The sequence below is a fragment of the Lissotriton vulgaris genome, chromosome 9, assembly GCF_964263255.1.
Source record: "Lissotriton vulgaris chromosome 9, aLisVul1.2, whole genome shotgun sequence".
NCBI classification, from domain to species: Eukaryota; Metazoa; Chordata; class Amphibia; order Caudata; family Salamandridae; genus Lissotriton; species Lissotriton vulgaris.
Genome location: NC_141697.1, coordinates 427,055,876 through 427,070,275, shown reverse-complemented (window position 1 = coordinate 427,070,275; position 14,400 = coordinate 427,055,876). Strand labels below are relative to the sequence as shown.

The window sequence follows — 14,400 nt, the reverse complement described above, 5'->3', positions numbered from 1 at the left end:
ACCATCATAGGCTGTGATTATTGGATGTTAAAATGGCTATTGACATTGATAATTTATGTTATGCCTCAAAGTTAGATTTATAACCAGAATGTGAGCTGAACTAAACCATTAAGAATTTATGGAAGGAAGAGCAATACCTACTTCAGCCTTGACATTTGCTCTATCATCCATGTGTACAATGAGTTTAGCTGAACTGTGGACATAGCGAAACGTAGCAATAGCAGCTTAAGTTTCAATGGCCACGAATATAGGCCAAATATAGGGAAAACATTGTTTACATTGCATGTGATACATCACATGCCATTACAACTCAGTTGTTACAATGACTGCGTTGTTACATTACAAACCATTACAACGCAAGTCGTTACAATGACTTGCTGTAGGGGGGCAGAATTTGTTGGATTTAAAATCCAACATCTTCCTTAATGTTACACTGACTGGAGTTGAAATAGTAAATTATTCTATTCCAACTTCCAGAGCCCCCTACAGCAAGTCGTTTTGTAACAACTTGCGTTGTAATGGTATGCGATGTATCGCATGCGTTGTAACATTGCATATTCCAAATATAGCGACTGAATTACCCGTGGGTAGCGGGCAAGCCTAACAGGTGCAGCGTGGAAAGTGGAAGGACGGTGAACTAGTTTCATTAATACAAAAAGCAGCTACAGGTTGACAATAAAGAGTTGTATGGCATAAACTATGCAGCATTGGAAAGATTCCCTCTCTCGCCATGAAAAGAATCCACCAAATACTCTGGTTCCGTCAGTGACAGCTTACTGCATGTGGCAATGGGTCAGCCCCTTTCCTATGTTGGCCCTTCTTTTTAGGTCAAGCCTATTGCGGCAGTGCGCATGCGCTGCTCACTCTGTGAAGCATGCAGTAGTGGAGTATGGAGTGGAAGCTCCGCCCACTCTCTGCCCATGTTTTTAATTGGATTGTGTCATTGTCTTTCGTACATGCTGCCTTCTGATTGATTATGAGACTTGTTAGTCCTTCCCATTATGGCCATGTCATCATTTGTACCCTCCCATGGCTACTGGCCCCTTTACTTCTAGTATGATATATGTTTAAACTGTGAGCACTACTTTGTCCGTACATTCACACCCCCTTCTCCCCCTTCCCCCTGCCCGCACTCCCGTTGTTCGTGCTTCCCCCTGTTTGTTGCGTAAATGTGAGTCCTATTGTATTGCAAATGCTTGTTTTATTTGTCAAATACAAATTCAGATGTATGTAGACTTCTCAGCTGCCATGGTTTGACTGCATAGTTATTATGGCGAGGCGCTCTGCCTTGGTGACACGTTTGTAAAAAAACAGTCACCATTTAGTGCGTTTATGTTTATCTTGCTGTTCCTTTCACAGTCACACAACAGGAAGGAAAAATACAGAGACTCTCCCCTGGCAGAACTCTGCGCCAGCGCTATACATCCGGGAGCATGCTCCGTCCCCGCTGTCCGCCCAGATGTTTGGGGCCCGAAAAGATGGCCCAGCATCTGCTTCTAATAGCACCAGGGACCGGTCCAGAAGGAGGCATTAACTTCCACAAATAGAGCAGCCTCGCTGAATAGCTCCCCTCAGGTTCATTGAAAGAGTGGTTTGTAAAAAGAGGGAGTGATGTCATCTTGGACAAGTTGATTTAGTGTTTTTAATTGGGGTGTTTTAGATCGAATATCTTTCTTGGAGAACAAAGCTTTAAATTTGCCGCGCTCGAACAGCAAGTGACTCTCTTGTGCTCTGTGCAGCAGGCCACTTCAGCCATTGTGCTGTGACGGACATGTTTGCTTGTGGTGGTGGAGTGACTGAGCAGGCTTGTAACCAGAAGCATCGGGCGGAGGAGCAGGGCACGTTATGTAAACAAAGGTGACAACAGCTGTGGGCCAAAATAGGATAAAGCTTTTGTTGCTGGTCCTTTCAGCTTTATCCCACGTGCTTACTACACACTGGACTTCCGCTAGTGCCAATGAGTTGAAAGTTGCCCACCCACACTGAGGGAGGAATTGCTTTTTGCTGGTTTCTGTTACTTCCCGAGTGTTGAATAGGTGTTGTGAATTAAATGTGTTAACCCAGGAGAAGAGAAGATCGGGCATTATCTGCCTACTCAACAATGGTTTGTTAGCAGCATCAGCCTTGAAACTTGTCCACAAGCATACATGCCAATAGACCCGATTCATGAGGGAGACTCCTGATATCTTTTTTTTTTAATCAAATTTATTTTATTGAGTTCAGCAGTGCAAACCATTACAGCATTCGGACAAAGTGAGCATTGCACGGGTGTGTACACCCCAGGTGTCGCCTGTCTCCCGTAACCAGAAGCTTATGGGAGGGATGCCATGTGTCCATGTAAGCTCGTATGGCGGGAACCAAACCCAGCAGTGCATGCTAGAACTCTTATACACCAACCTCCCCATAAACCCACCCATGCCCCAACAGTCCCCAACCCCAAACCCCTACTTACCCTCCCCCACCCTCCCCCTCTCGGTGTGTTCTGGTGCGCCCCTAGAGGTGGCTAGTAGGACTCCGTCTAGACCTTGCGTTCAACTTTGGCCGTCGTGTCATGAAATTCTTCCGCTAACTTCAGGACTCTAAGGTATCTGGGGCAGGTAAGCTCAGTAAATTCTTGGGAAAGCAGGGAAAGGAATGGCTGCCATATTTCTTTGAAGGTGTCGGACGTCTGCGTGAGCGAAGCTTGTATCCGCTCCATCCCCATAATGTACCACAATCTGTGTAGCCACCCCGTGTGTGAGTTTTCTTGACGTGCCCCATAATGAGAGGATGTGTTGAGTTGCAGCTCCTAATGCCAGTCCCATCTGCTTCCCCCTTAGTGATTTGAGGGGGAACATGAGTTTGTTGGGGAGCCCTAGGATCGCATATGCCGGGAAGCGGGGGATTTCAGTCTCGAAGTAGGTGTCCACATCTTTAAGCACCCCCTCCCAGTATTCTTGCACCTCCACACATTCCCAGTGCAGGTGTAGCATAGTCCCCGTGTGCCCTCAACCCCTCCAGCATTTGGGGTCTCTACTCTGGTTACCCAGATGCAAGCGTTCCGGTGTCAGATGCCAGTAGTAGGCAACCTTCACCGCCGACTCTTTGCTGGCTGTGTTCCTAGCCGTGTGGTGGGCCCTATAATATATGTCTTGCCATTCTTTGTCAGAGAGTGCGCGTCCCAGTTCCCTCTCCCAACTCTTCTGACCGGCAGATCTCGTCGTGGGTGGCGGCGGGGATAGCATTTTATATAATTTGGTGATTGACCGTGAGTCCGATGTTTTAGTCATAATCCATCGCTCGTACGGGGTGAGAGGACGGCTAGCCAATGGTGCGACGTGCTTATGCGTGAGCCAGTGCCTGAGTTGAAAGTACTGGAAGCGGTGCGGCTTATAAAGTGCGTAATCCACTGTCACCGTGTCCCACGCCAAGAAGCCCTGTGTATCGAATAAATGACCCGCGGAGCGGCGGTCAGACTGCCGCCACTGGGGGAAAGAGCCCGGGGACATCCCCGGAGGGAAAGCCGGGTTGTCCAACAGGGGCATCATAGGAGATGGAAAGGATGTTAGGCCTCTAGGGACTGCCGTCGCATCCCACACCTGGAGAAGCATCCTAGTGATAGGTGATTTCTTAAGGTAGGCCGGTCTGTCCGTTCGCGCCAGGAAGGGGACTTTCCAGAGAGGCAAGCCTGCCATAGCCCTGTCCTGAAATAACCAGTGCTTTTCGGAAAGGGGTCGAGCCCACTCTAGGAGATATCTTAGCTGTGCCGCCTGAAAATAGTGCCGTAAGTCTGGCACTCCCAGTCCCCCTTCAGCCGTCACCCGCGTGACCAGATCGAGCCGCAGCCTAGGGAGTTTACTAGCCCAGACGTATTGTTGCAGGGTGTCCTGCAGCTTCTTTAGCATCCCCACTGGGGGGGGTGACTGGGATGGTCTGGAATAGGTACAGAATCTTTGGCAAGAAGGTCATCTTGACGGCCGTCACGCGGCCCAGCCACGAGAGCGGTTGTTGTCTCCATCTCAAGACGTCACTTTGAATGCGCGACAAGAGTTTAGTGTAATTTAGTTCGACTGTCTGGGCTGTCGCGGGCGTCAGTTCAATCCCCAGGTACTGTATTGTAGTTCGAACCGCTAGCCCCGCGATGTGCAGCGTCTCCCTGTTGGTAGGACGGGTGTTGCTTCCCAGCGGAAGGACAACGGTTTTCTGTATATTCGTTTTGAAGCCTGACACCTCCCCGAATTTTTCCATTTCTGACAGGAATGCCGGTATCGAGACCCGGGGGCCGTCTACCGCGATAAGTATGTCGTCAGCGTATAGACTTAGGGTCTGCTCTACCCCCCCGAACCTAACTCCTGTGATATCTATGTTGTCACGAACGCGTTGGGCGAACGGCTCGATGTAGAGGGCGAACAGCAACGGCGAGAGCGGGCAGCCCTGCTGTGTTCCCCTTCGAATGTCGAATGGCTCGGAGCTGACCCTGTTGACTTTATCGTCGCCCGGGGGGACGCGTAACAACCGGCCACCCAGGCTCTGAACCGGGCGCCTCAGCCGAACTTCGCCAGCGTGTTGTCCAGATATCTCCAGTCGACCCTGTTGAACGCCTTCTCGGCGTCGACCGACAGTATTGCCGCATCCGAGGCATTGAAATTAGCTTTGTCGATAACATGCATTAGGCGTTTAGTGTTGTCCACGCTCTGTCGGGTGGGCACAAAGCCCGCCTGGTCTGGCTCTATTATCCCTGGCAAGCAGGGGCCTAGGCGGGAGGCCAGGATGCCCGTAAATACCTTTAGATCAAGTTTGAGGAGCGATATCGGCCTGTATGCCGCACATAGAGACAGGTCTTTGCCTGGCTTCGGCAGGACGATGACCTCCGCCTCCAGCATCTCCTGTGGGATGGAGCCCGGGCCCCCAAAGGAGTTGAATAATTTTGTGAGGACCGGCGCCAGAAGAGGGCAAAATGTCTTGTTGAAGCCTGCCGAGAAGCCATCTGGTCCCGGGGCTTTTAGAGGTTTGAGTCTGGCGATGGCTGAGACAACCTCCTCCAGTCGTATAGGGGCATCAAACGCAAGGGCGCTCGCCTCGTTGACAGTGGTGACTTCCATGGTCTCTAGGTAGGCCTTCCCCACCTCATCTTCCAGCGCTGGGTCCGCCGCATAGAGATGTGCATAGAAGGCTCTTAATGCCTCCACTATGCGATCATCGTCCTGGACTGCGTCTCCTCCGTCCTCATGGATGACGGGAATCTTGGAGCGGACAGTTTTTGCTTTAAGCTTGCTAGCCAGCAGGCGGCCGGTCTTGTCCCCACCCACGTAATACGTGTGGCGGAGGGCCGCATATTCCGCCCTGTCCAGATCCAGGCTCGCCAATTGTGCCCTGGCCGCCTTCAATTTGCGCCAGATCCGGGGGGCACCCGTCCGGCAATGAACCCTCTCCAGCTCTAGCACCTGTTCCTTCAGCTCTCGCCGCCTCTCCCTCCGCTCTTTATTATCCGCCGCTGCGATCGCCATGATGTCGCCTCGAAGAACCGCCTTGAGCGCCCCCCACACCGTCGACTGGGCCACCTCCTCTGTGTCATTTTGACCCAAGTAGCCGGTGATGCTTTGGGATAGCTGCTGTACCACCCCTTTGCGGGAAAGCAGGCTTTCTCTGAGCCGCCACCTACCTCTGCGTGGAGGCGCGCGCGGGACTGCCAGTTGAAGGACCACCGCTTCGTGGTCAGATAGCGCTGCTGATGTGATGTCTATGTCCCGTATCATAGGAGTCAGGTCTGTGGAGCCCAAAAAGTGGTCTATCCTGGCGTAAGTGCGGTGCACGTGTGAATAGAAAGTGTACCCCGGGGCAGTGCGATGCGTCTCTCGCCATATGTCTACCAGTCCTCTATCAATCAGCCATTGCTTCCCTGCCGTGGATAGCGCCCCTGAGTCCCCAAATCTCCTCCCAGATCTGTCCACCTCGTTATCCATAACCAAATTTATGTCCCCCCCTACCAAGATATGCCTCGCGTCCCCTGCCAGTGCATCTGATAACGCCCCCTTAAGGAAGGCCTCCTGCTTGGTGTTGGGTGCATAAATAGAGCCGATTGTGAACGTCAGGGTACCTATGTGAACAGTGTGTGCCAAAAGTCTACCTTTGATTTCCGCCGCCTTGCTCCCCACCCGTCCTTTGAAGTGTCTGGCTATCAAGATGGCCACCCCTGCCTTTTTCTAGGTGGTAGCCGAGTAAAATGGATGGGGAAAGGCCCTGGCTTTCATGTGATGCCAGTCTTTCGCTAGTAGATGTGTCTCCTGTAACAAACAGATTTCAGCCCCAGAGTGCTCGAGAAATGAGAGGACCACCCTCCTTTTGACTGGGTTATTGAGCCCCTTTACGTTAAGGGAGAGGACACGGATGAATTCATCAGCCATAAGACCGTGTGTGTCCTGTCTGCCCTTGACCTAGCCCCAAGCCGCCTCTCGTGTCATTGCCTGTCCTCTGATGGAATCGAACACACCGAGCCCCTAGTCCTAGACCCTCCCACCCCTCCCCTCCCCCCCGAACCCCAACCTGAAAACCCCAACGTGTGAACATTGTCCAAGGCCTAATCGACAACAGTCTAGGCCTGTGGTGTAGTCTCTGAGAATGGGAAAGCAAGGCTGTGGCGGACCTGGAGCCCCCCGTCCCGCCTCCCCATGGCAAAAGTGCTACATGACGATCAACCCCCTTGCTCAAGTCCTCTCATGGTCCGGCGGTTGTGTCTGTGGTGACCTTCTGTATCGCTGCCGCGTGCTCGTTTGCCACCGTCTCCGGGTCCGGCTGGAACCCTTCTTGGGTGTGCGTCGCCTTCCCACTGTCTGCCAGCCGTCTGTCTGTGACCGCGGAGAGCGTGACTGAGAGGGCTGTTGTTCTGAGCCATCTTCTGATGCCCCCCCCTCCATAGGTATGCCTAGGACGGCGCACGTGTCCCTCAAGGACCGGAGTTGGTGGAGTGCCCCGTTCCATTTGAAGACCAGTCTGAAGGGGTGCCCCCAAGAGTATGGGACTCCCTTGTCCCGAAGGAAAGTGGTTGCTACCTTGAACGCCCGCCTCTTCTGTAGAGTAATCGTGGACAGGTCTTGAAAAAGTTCTATTGTTTGCTCCTTGAAGCGGAGGGGCTGTTTCTGACGCGCTGCTTTCAAGATGCGCTCTTTGAGGGGGTAGTCAGGCAGGAAGGCCAGGAAATCCGGGGGGGGGGGCGATTTCCGTGCTAGGCCCACCCTGTGGGCCCTATCGATTCGGATCTCAAAGTCCTCACTCTCTCCTAGGACTTATCGGAACAGATCCTGTAGGTAAGCTGTGACGCCACCCCCCTCCGCTTTAAGCGGCACGTTCCGTACCCATATATTGTTTCGCCTGGATCGATTCTCCAGGTCCTCCGTGTGGGCCTAGAGGTCTGTTTGTTGATCGTGTAGTCTGAGGATTTCCTGCTGTAACTGTTCTACCTCTGCACTCCTAGCCTGGTCCGAGGTTTCAACTGCAGCCACTCTCTCGCCTATTTCGTCCATGTCGTGATGCAGCTCCTTGTAGCCTGAGGGTTTGGATGTCCTCTTTGAGAGATGCGAACAGAGCCTCCATAAATGATTTTGTGGCCGGTGCTTCCCCCTCGTCCCGTTCTCTGTCTTTAGGCTGGCTCGACGGAAGTGGTTTATCTGGGCTCTTGTCCCCCTTGGGAGCACCTTTCGCCAGCATTTCGGGGATGGTGCGCCCTCCCCTGCGGTTTGTAGAGGACATGTTCCATCTTCCCCCGCCTCACGTGGCACTCCCCGCGGTCGTAGGGTCCCTCACCGGCTCAAACGATGGGTCCGAGGCTCGTCTCTGCTCCCACCCGGCCCGCTAATGTGGCCTCGTGTCAGGGCCTATGGTTCCCTGCGTGTAGGGCCATTGGCGGTTGTTGTGTGCTCTAATGTGTCAGGCCTCCGTCCACACCCTGGGCCTCCCTGGGCGCCCCCCAGGCAGGTCCTCAATGTCGTGGCCTCCGTGTCCTCCGCTCACCGGAATGGCCGCCCCTCACTCGCCCGCCGGTGTGGGCCTCTCGATGTGATGCTGCACGAGGGGCGCGCCTGCGCTTCGGTGCAGTGGGTCTGCAATGCGTTAGGCGCTTTCCCTGGGCGAGCACTGGGCCCCCGTGCCCGATCACCGCGTGGCTGCTAGCTGTCCCCGGGCCCGGAGTCTGGCAGCTCGATCCGCAGCCTGGCTGCGATTCCTGTGGTAAGAATCGGCCTCCCGCCCCTCTGCTCGGCGGGGGTAGGCCAGTCCTACGCCGGGGGCTCGATCACCTGCCCCCCGAGACCCGGCTCCCCGAGCTCCGGCCGCCCACTCCTCACCTTAATTTCGGGACCCACCAGCTCCGGCGGGAAGGCTCAAGCCTGGGCCTTGGGTAGTGCGCCCGCCTCTCCCGCCGTCTACCGCGCCGGAGGCCCTCTGGAGCTGGCGCGGGTCTGCCAAGGCCGGTCCGCCGCCTCTGGTCCGCTTAGGCCAATCCGCCCTGGGGTGCCCCTCCGCCGCTGCGAGGAGTATGGCAGGCCGCGGCCGGGGCCTGTGGCTCGTCCCCGCCGGCCGCCGCTTTCCCGCTTCGGGCCTGGGACGGCAGCGATCTTCGGTTAGAGAGGCTCGCCCCGGCCGCCGGTGCTCATGAACGTGGCCAAAAGTTGCTGCAGGGGGCCCGCTCGCTGCGGAACGCCGTTTCCGCCTTGGTGGGGGTATTTTCAGTGCGGCAGCCGCTGGCTATGGGGGATTGGGACGAGGAGCTCCGTGTGGTTGCGTCCTCTCAGGTCGCCATCTTGGCCACGCCCCCACTCCTGATATTTTAAGCAAAAAAATTGCTTTTTTTTGGCTGTCTCTGCCAGAAATTGCCCCTGCTTCAATAGATGTCAGTGAGAGAAACACATTCTCCCGATCATTTTTTTAATAATATCAAACTTTCCACTCCTAAAATTTTGGCATGTATGTCACAAGCAGTATTGGTATGGGCAGAAGGCTGTGGGCGTTTCCTTACCACACACCCTTTTACTTAAAGGGGTGGTTTTAGAGGGCTATATTATGCCAGCCCATGGAGTCCACCTCTCAGCCCCCACTTGCAGGCCCGTGGCTGGAGTCTGTGAGATGAATGCCATTTCGCTAAAGCACAACCTCTTGATGGATTTACATAATTTCGATTGCACCAATAATACAAGCATTTGCTATGCAACAGGTCTCGCATTTACACAAATTTCAGCTATTGGCACGGTAAATGACAATGGGGCCAATTCACAGAACTAAACTTACTACTTTTGGTATTCACAGAATGCATGTACTACTTTTGGTATTCACAGAATGCACTTACTACTTTTGGTATTCACAGAATGGATTTACGACTACTAACTTTACGTCCAAACTCGTCTGGACATTCCGGCCCGGAGGCGGAGCTTCCGGCTTGGAGGCGGAGCATCCAGCCCAGAGGCGGAGCTTCCGGCTTAGAGGCAGAGCTTCCGGCCCAGAGGTGGACATTTCGGCCATGGCTAAATATCTGCCAGTGGCCGGAATCCTCACATCCGGGCAGGTAGTTCCACCTCCAAGCCCGAAGCTCCACCTCCGGGTCGGAAGCTCCGGCCCGAGTGCGGATGTAAAGTTAGTAGTAGTAAATCTATTCTGTGAATACCAAAAGTAGTAAGTGCATTCTGTGAATACCAAAAGTAGTAAGTTTAGGATTTTGTCTTAAGTTAATTCTGTGAATCGGACCCAATGCTCTTTATTTATCTTTTGGTTTTTGAAACATAAATAAAACGCATTGTCATTTACAATGCCAATAGCTTAAACTCACGTAAATGCGAGACCTATTGCATTGCAAATGCTTGTTTCAACTTGTATTCTTTTATATTAAGTTACATAATTAGCATCCCAACAAGGTAACTGAATGTTCCCTGTATCAGAGGGACTCCGGATGTGAAACAAACTCCCTCTTTCTTGCTCTCTAGCTGCTGCTGCTACTGCATGCGTCAATAGCTTCCCGGATTCTCGTTCAACACCATGAAGTCTTACCACTGCTGCTCTTGGCGCTGCTCCTAGACCCTAGACTTAAGACCAAGTGATGGGGTTTGGTATTAACCCGAAAAATATATTTCTGTTGTGCAGGCAGAGCAACTGACTGTGGAAAACAGAAAGCCCAGTGTGTTGCGTTTGTTGTTCATGCGGATGGTGTCTATACCACATATAAGCAGCTTCAAAGCGCTGGCAGAACAGGAGCGCTTAGTAATGATACCCATGCGCTAAGCATGTATTGCAGATAAGGGGACCAAGCACAGGGAGACAATGTGGTGGGAGTAGGTTTGTACACCTTAGTCAAGTGGGGATGTCAAGATAAACTGAGAGCCCGATTCACAAAAGTAATCTGAGATAAAATACTAACTTTACGACTTTCGATATTCACGTAAGGCTTTTAGGAGTACTAAAGTTAGTATTTTGTCTCGGTTAAATTTAAGTTTTGGTCTTAAGTTATGTTATGTTAGCCAGCATTTATAGCGCACACGGCTACTCGGAAGTGTCCCCGCGCGAAAACCTAGGCAGGGGAGCTGCTTAAGATAAACTTAAGTTTAACTGAAACAAAATCCTAGTCGTAAAGTTAGGATTTTATCTCAGATTACTTTTGTGAATCAGGCCCTGAGTGATTACCTGGCTCCAAAAAGCTACCTATCCCTGATCAGGTGGCTGACATAAAGTCCACTTTAAGAATGCATGAATTTAAAACAAACAGATCTTTCTAGCAAATAGCTAAAGCTGTCTATGCTGGGACCTTAAAAGATCCACACACAATTTCATTTTGCACATGCATTAATGTGCACGAACACCAATTTCTTCAGTGAAGTGAGTAACTTACTAAGTTCTGGTGTAAACTATACACTTCATATTGTGGACACTGTTTTATAAATTAGTCTTTCCAATGCAAATTTGCACACTGATTTCCATCTTTTGACTAAAAGAAACGTATTTAACACCATACAAATATAAAACACATTAAAGTCACATGTAAACCAGGTTCCCTTTCTCTTTTGTTACTTTCATTTTTGTTCACGATCTGTAAGCCAGAGCCAAAAATGAAGACTACAGAAACATTGCACATGTACATAAAATAACAGACACAATGGGAGAGTACATGGTAGCAGAGAATAGTACTAGTTCACTCAACATACATTTTACACCACATGGCAAGTATAAGGTTGCCAGCACAAAATATCATTACACAATAGTTTACATCACATGACACGTATTGGTAAATACAAACAGAGCAAACATTAAGAGCCATTGCCAACAGGACAATAAACTAGCGCATAAGCACAAAACTGTTAGAAGTGATCAATACAAATCTATACTGCCTTTATGTCGCTTTAAATACGTACATTGGGAAACATCCATTGCATGTACTGTACTTACCACTTTACAAGTACAGATTGTGGCTGTCTCAGGAGGGAAATCATCACTGGCAGGAATCTAAAAAGATTTGAAGCAACATGTAAAAGGGCATGAGATGGGCCAGTGTTGTAAATGCAAGTTGGGTTACATTAATGAATGTTAATGATTACATGTTGGAACTTAAATCTTAAATCAATCCTTATTCAGATATTGTTGTGTAATTCAATGTGCCAAGCACTTTTCTAGGTGTAAGTCAGATTTATGTCAGGAAAAAAGTCTATGCCATTGTGTCATAAAGTGTAAAAGAGACAAAAAATACAGTAAGTTGTTGCAGTCTACTTATGTGAGGTTTTAAACTTAACTTACATCAGTGGGTGTGCATAGGGGTGAGTCTGAGTAGTGGCCCGGTAAATCCTATGCAAACTTTGGACCGCTAAGGGCAAATTTATTGGTGATTCACAATCATTTGTAAATGATATTTCCACACTTTGAAGCACAATAAAGATCCTCCTGAATACTGTTTAAGTGAAGCAGCACACAAGAGGTGTACACAAAGAGTTTGAAATAGTTCTGGGTAAGGCAGAAATTCAGCCTAATAACTTTGGATCAAATAAAGAAAACAAACATTGGTAAAGCCTCTGCGGCTAGCTCTCAACTTTAGTTCGCCATGTTATTCCAGCTTGGACCTAGCCATATGCACATCAGTCTTGACACTGATCTCCATGGGAACAGTCCAGCCCAAACTGCCAGGCCAGGTCCCACCTTGACCGGAAAAAAGAATACTGGGACCCGTTTCGGGGTATCAACCCATATCAGGCAGGCTAGATTGAACCCGGGGGCATAGTGAGCACGGGACCCACGTCTGGGCATATCCTTCCCACTTAGGGCAACAAATGCATAAAGAACAGATGATGGACGGAATGCTGAACGAATCAAACATTCAACCCCAGTCACAAATCTGGGTTAAATCCTTCATTTTTTGTTTGTCATGCCATTCCAGTTTGGAACTAGCCATATGCAATCATCGGGATGTAAAATAGTCCTGCATGCAGTAAAAATATAAGAAGTCCACAGAAGGTAGAATGATAATTAGGGCGACAAATGCAAAAAGAACAGATGATGGATGGAATGCTGAACAAATCAAACATTCATCCATAGTCACAGATCTGGGTAAATCCATAGTTGTTTTGCTCTGTGCTCGCCATGCCCTTCCAGCTTGGACCTAGCCATATGCAGATCCATCTTCACCCTGCTCCCCATGGGAACAGTCCAGCCCAAAACGCCAGATAAGGTCCTCCCTGGACCAGAAACAAGCATCCTGGGACAGTTTCGGGGTATCACCCCTAATCAGCCAGGCTAGCTTGAATCTGGTGGCCCAGCATGCACTGTACCCACGTCTGGGCATACCCTTCCCACTTAGGGTGACAAATACAAAAAGTACAGATTATGGACAGAATGTTGAACAAATCAAACATTCACTCCCAGCCACAGATGTGGATTAAATCCAAGTTTTATTTGCTCGCCATGCCATTCCAGTTTGGACCTAGCCATTTGCAATCATCTAGAGGTAAAATAGTCCTGCACGCACTGAAATACAAGAAGTCTACATTAGCTAGAATGATATACCTAACAGCAAATAACATGCATTAAGAGAGTACACTCTATTTATAAATTCTAAAGAATTTATAACAAAAGCTCTTCCAAATAGCTAAAGCTGTCTGCAGCTGGACCTAAAATCACTTGAAAAACGAGATTCCTGCAGTTTGTTAACCATAACCATACAAAATCTCAATAATAAACAAGCCCAGAAAACATAGTTACATAGCTTACTGTAGTGCTTCCATGAAACGTATTTGTGGGGGAATCACAGAGGAATAAACAGTCTTGCCTGTGACACAAGGGATGAGATGACGTTTTCCGAGTTCTTCAGTATTGTTTTACGTAAAGTAGCAGGCATTGCAATTACTGCATGACGTGCTTCTGTATGTAGAAATATGATGTAATGGCTTTGATGGTGGTGCATCAACATTGTGGGCCGGATTCACAGAGGGCCTCCACACTTGTGACGGAGGTCCTCCAGTCGTGTCGGGGGGTCTGCAATCGTGGTGGGACCTCTGGAGTGAGAAACTGCAAGGCAGATATCCCGCCATGAGTATGGAGGCTCCGACACGAGTGCGTAGGCCCTTTGTGAATCAGGCCCTGTGTTTCAACTATCGTATTTTACCAGATAAGGTACTGATGGAACACTTTCCATTTTACTTACAACTGGTGGCCCTTTCCCCTCCCAAAAAAATATGCAAAAACATTTGAACACTTTTTCACTTATCTAGTGAGTTTTGTGAGGATAAATAACCAATTTCTTTTGTTTTCTCTCCTTTGACGTATCAGCATCTTGATGTTCGCAAACAGGAGGGAAACAAGATGGTTGACTTCCAAGACAATTGGAGGAATTCTACCCAATATGTTCACTTTATTTCAAGAACACTGGGGGCATTATCCACTCACATTGCTGTTTCTGTTTTCAATTTTCCTAATGTAGCGAAGAAAAGCAACAGGTACATTTTTGGATTTTCTCAAAAATGGCTGGACCTTAATTCGCCTACTTAGAACATGCACAAATACAATTACACCCTTTTGTTGGCCATTTTTAGACCTCTCCTCCGTATACCTCTGGCTGCCCCTTGAGTAATCTGCATCATATTTGTCTTAATCAGAAATTCCACTTATATTTCTCTTTTATGTGTGTCTGCCAATGAGTAGGAGAAATTGCACTTTCTATAGGATTAGGTGAGCAGGATCTCAGATACAATGACTAGAAATGTTATTGCAGTGAACAAAACAACACTGTAGTTCTTCCGTCCGATTTTTAATGAACAGGTTGAGAAGTTCCTTTTCAATATCAAGTCTGGCTCGCCTTATGACCCTTGCCCACAAAAACTCTGCACCAGATTTCTGGGATAGTTACAGAGGATTTGACAACTACTGTGAATAAAGTTATTGCCACTGGATATTTTCCTAAGC

The 14,400-nt window shown here is 49.5% G+C and overlaps 1 protein-coding gene across 2 annotated transcripts in view; it reads right to left on the bottom strand.

The window, feature by feature from the left end:
- EXOC3L4 (exocyst complex component 3 like 4) overlaps positions 1-14,400 on the bottom strand; it is a 424,048-nt gene that overhangs the window by 55,424 nt on the left and 354,224 nt on the right. For both annotated transcript variants that reach the window (XM_086937846.1, XM_086937847.1), the window contains exon 10: positions 11,401-11,457. In XM_086937846.1, coding sequence (XP_086793972.1) covers positions 11,401-11,457 — 57 coding nt within the window. The remainder of the gene's footprint in view (positions 1-11,400; positions 11,458-14,400) is intronic.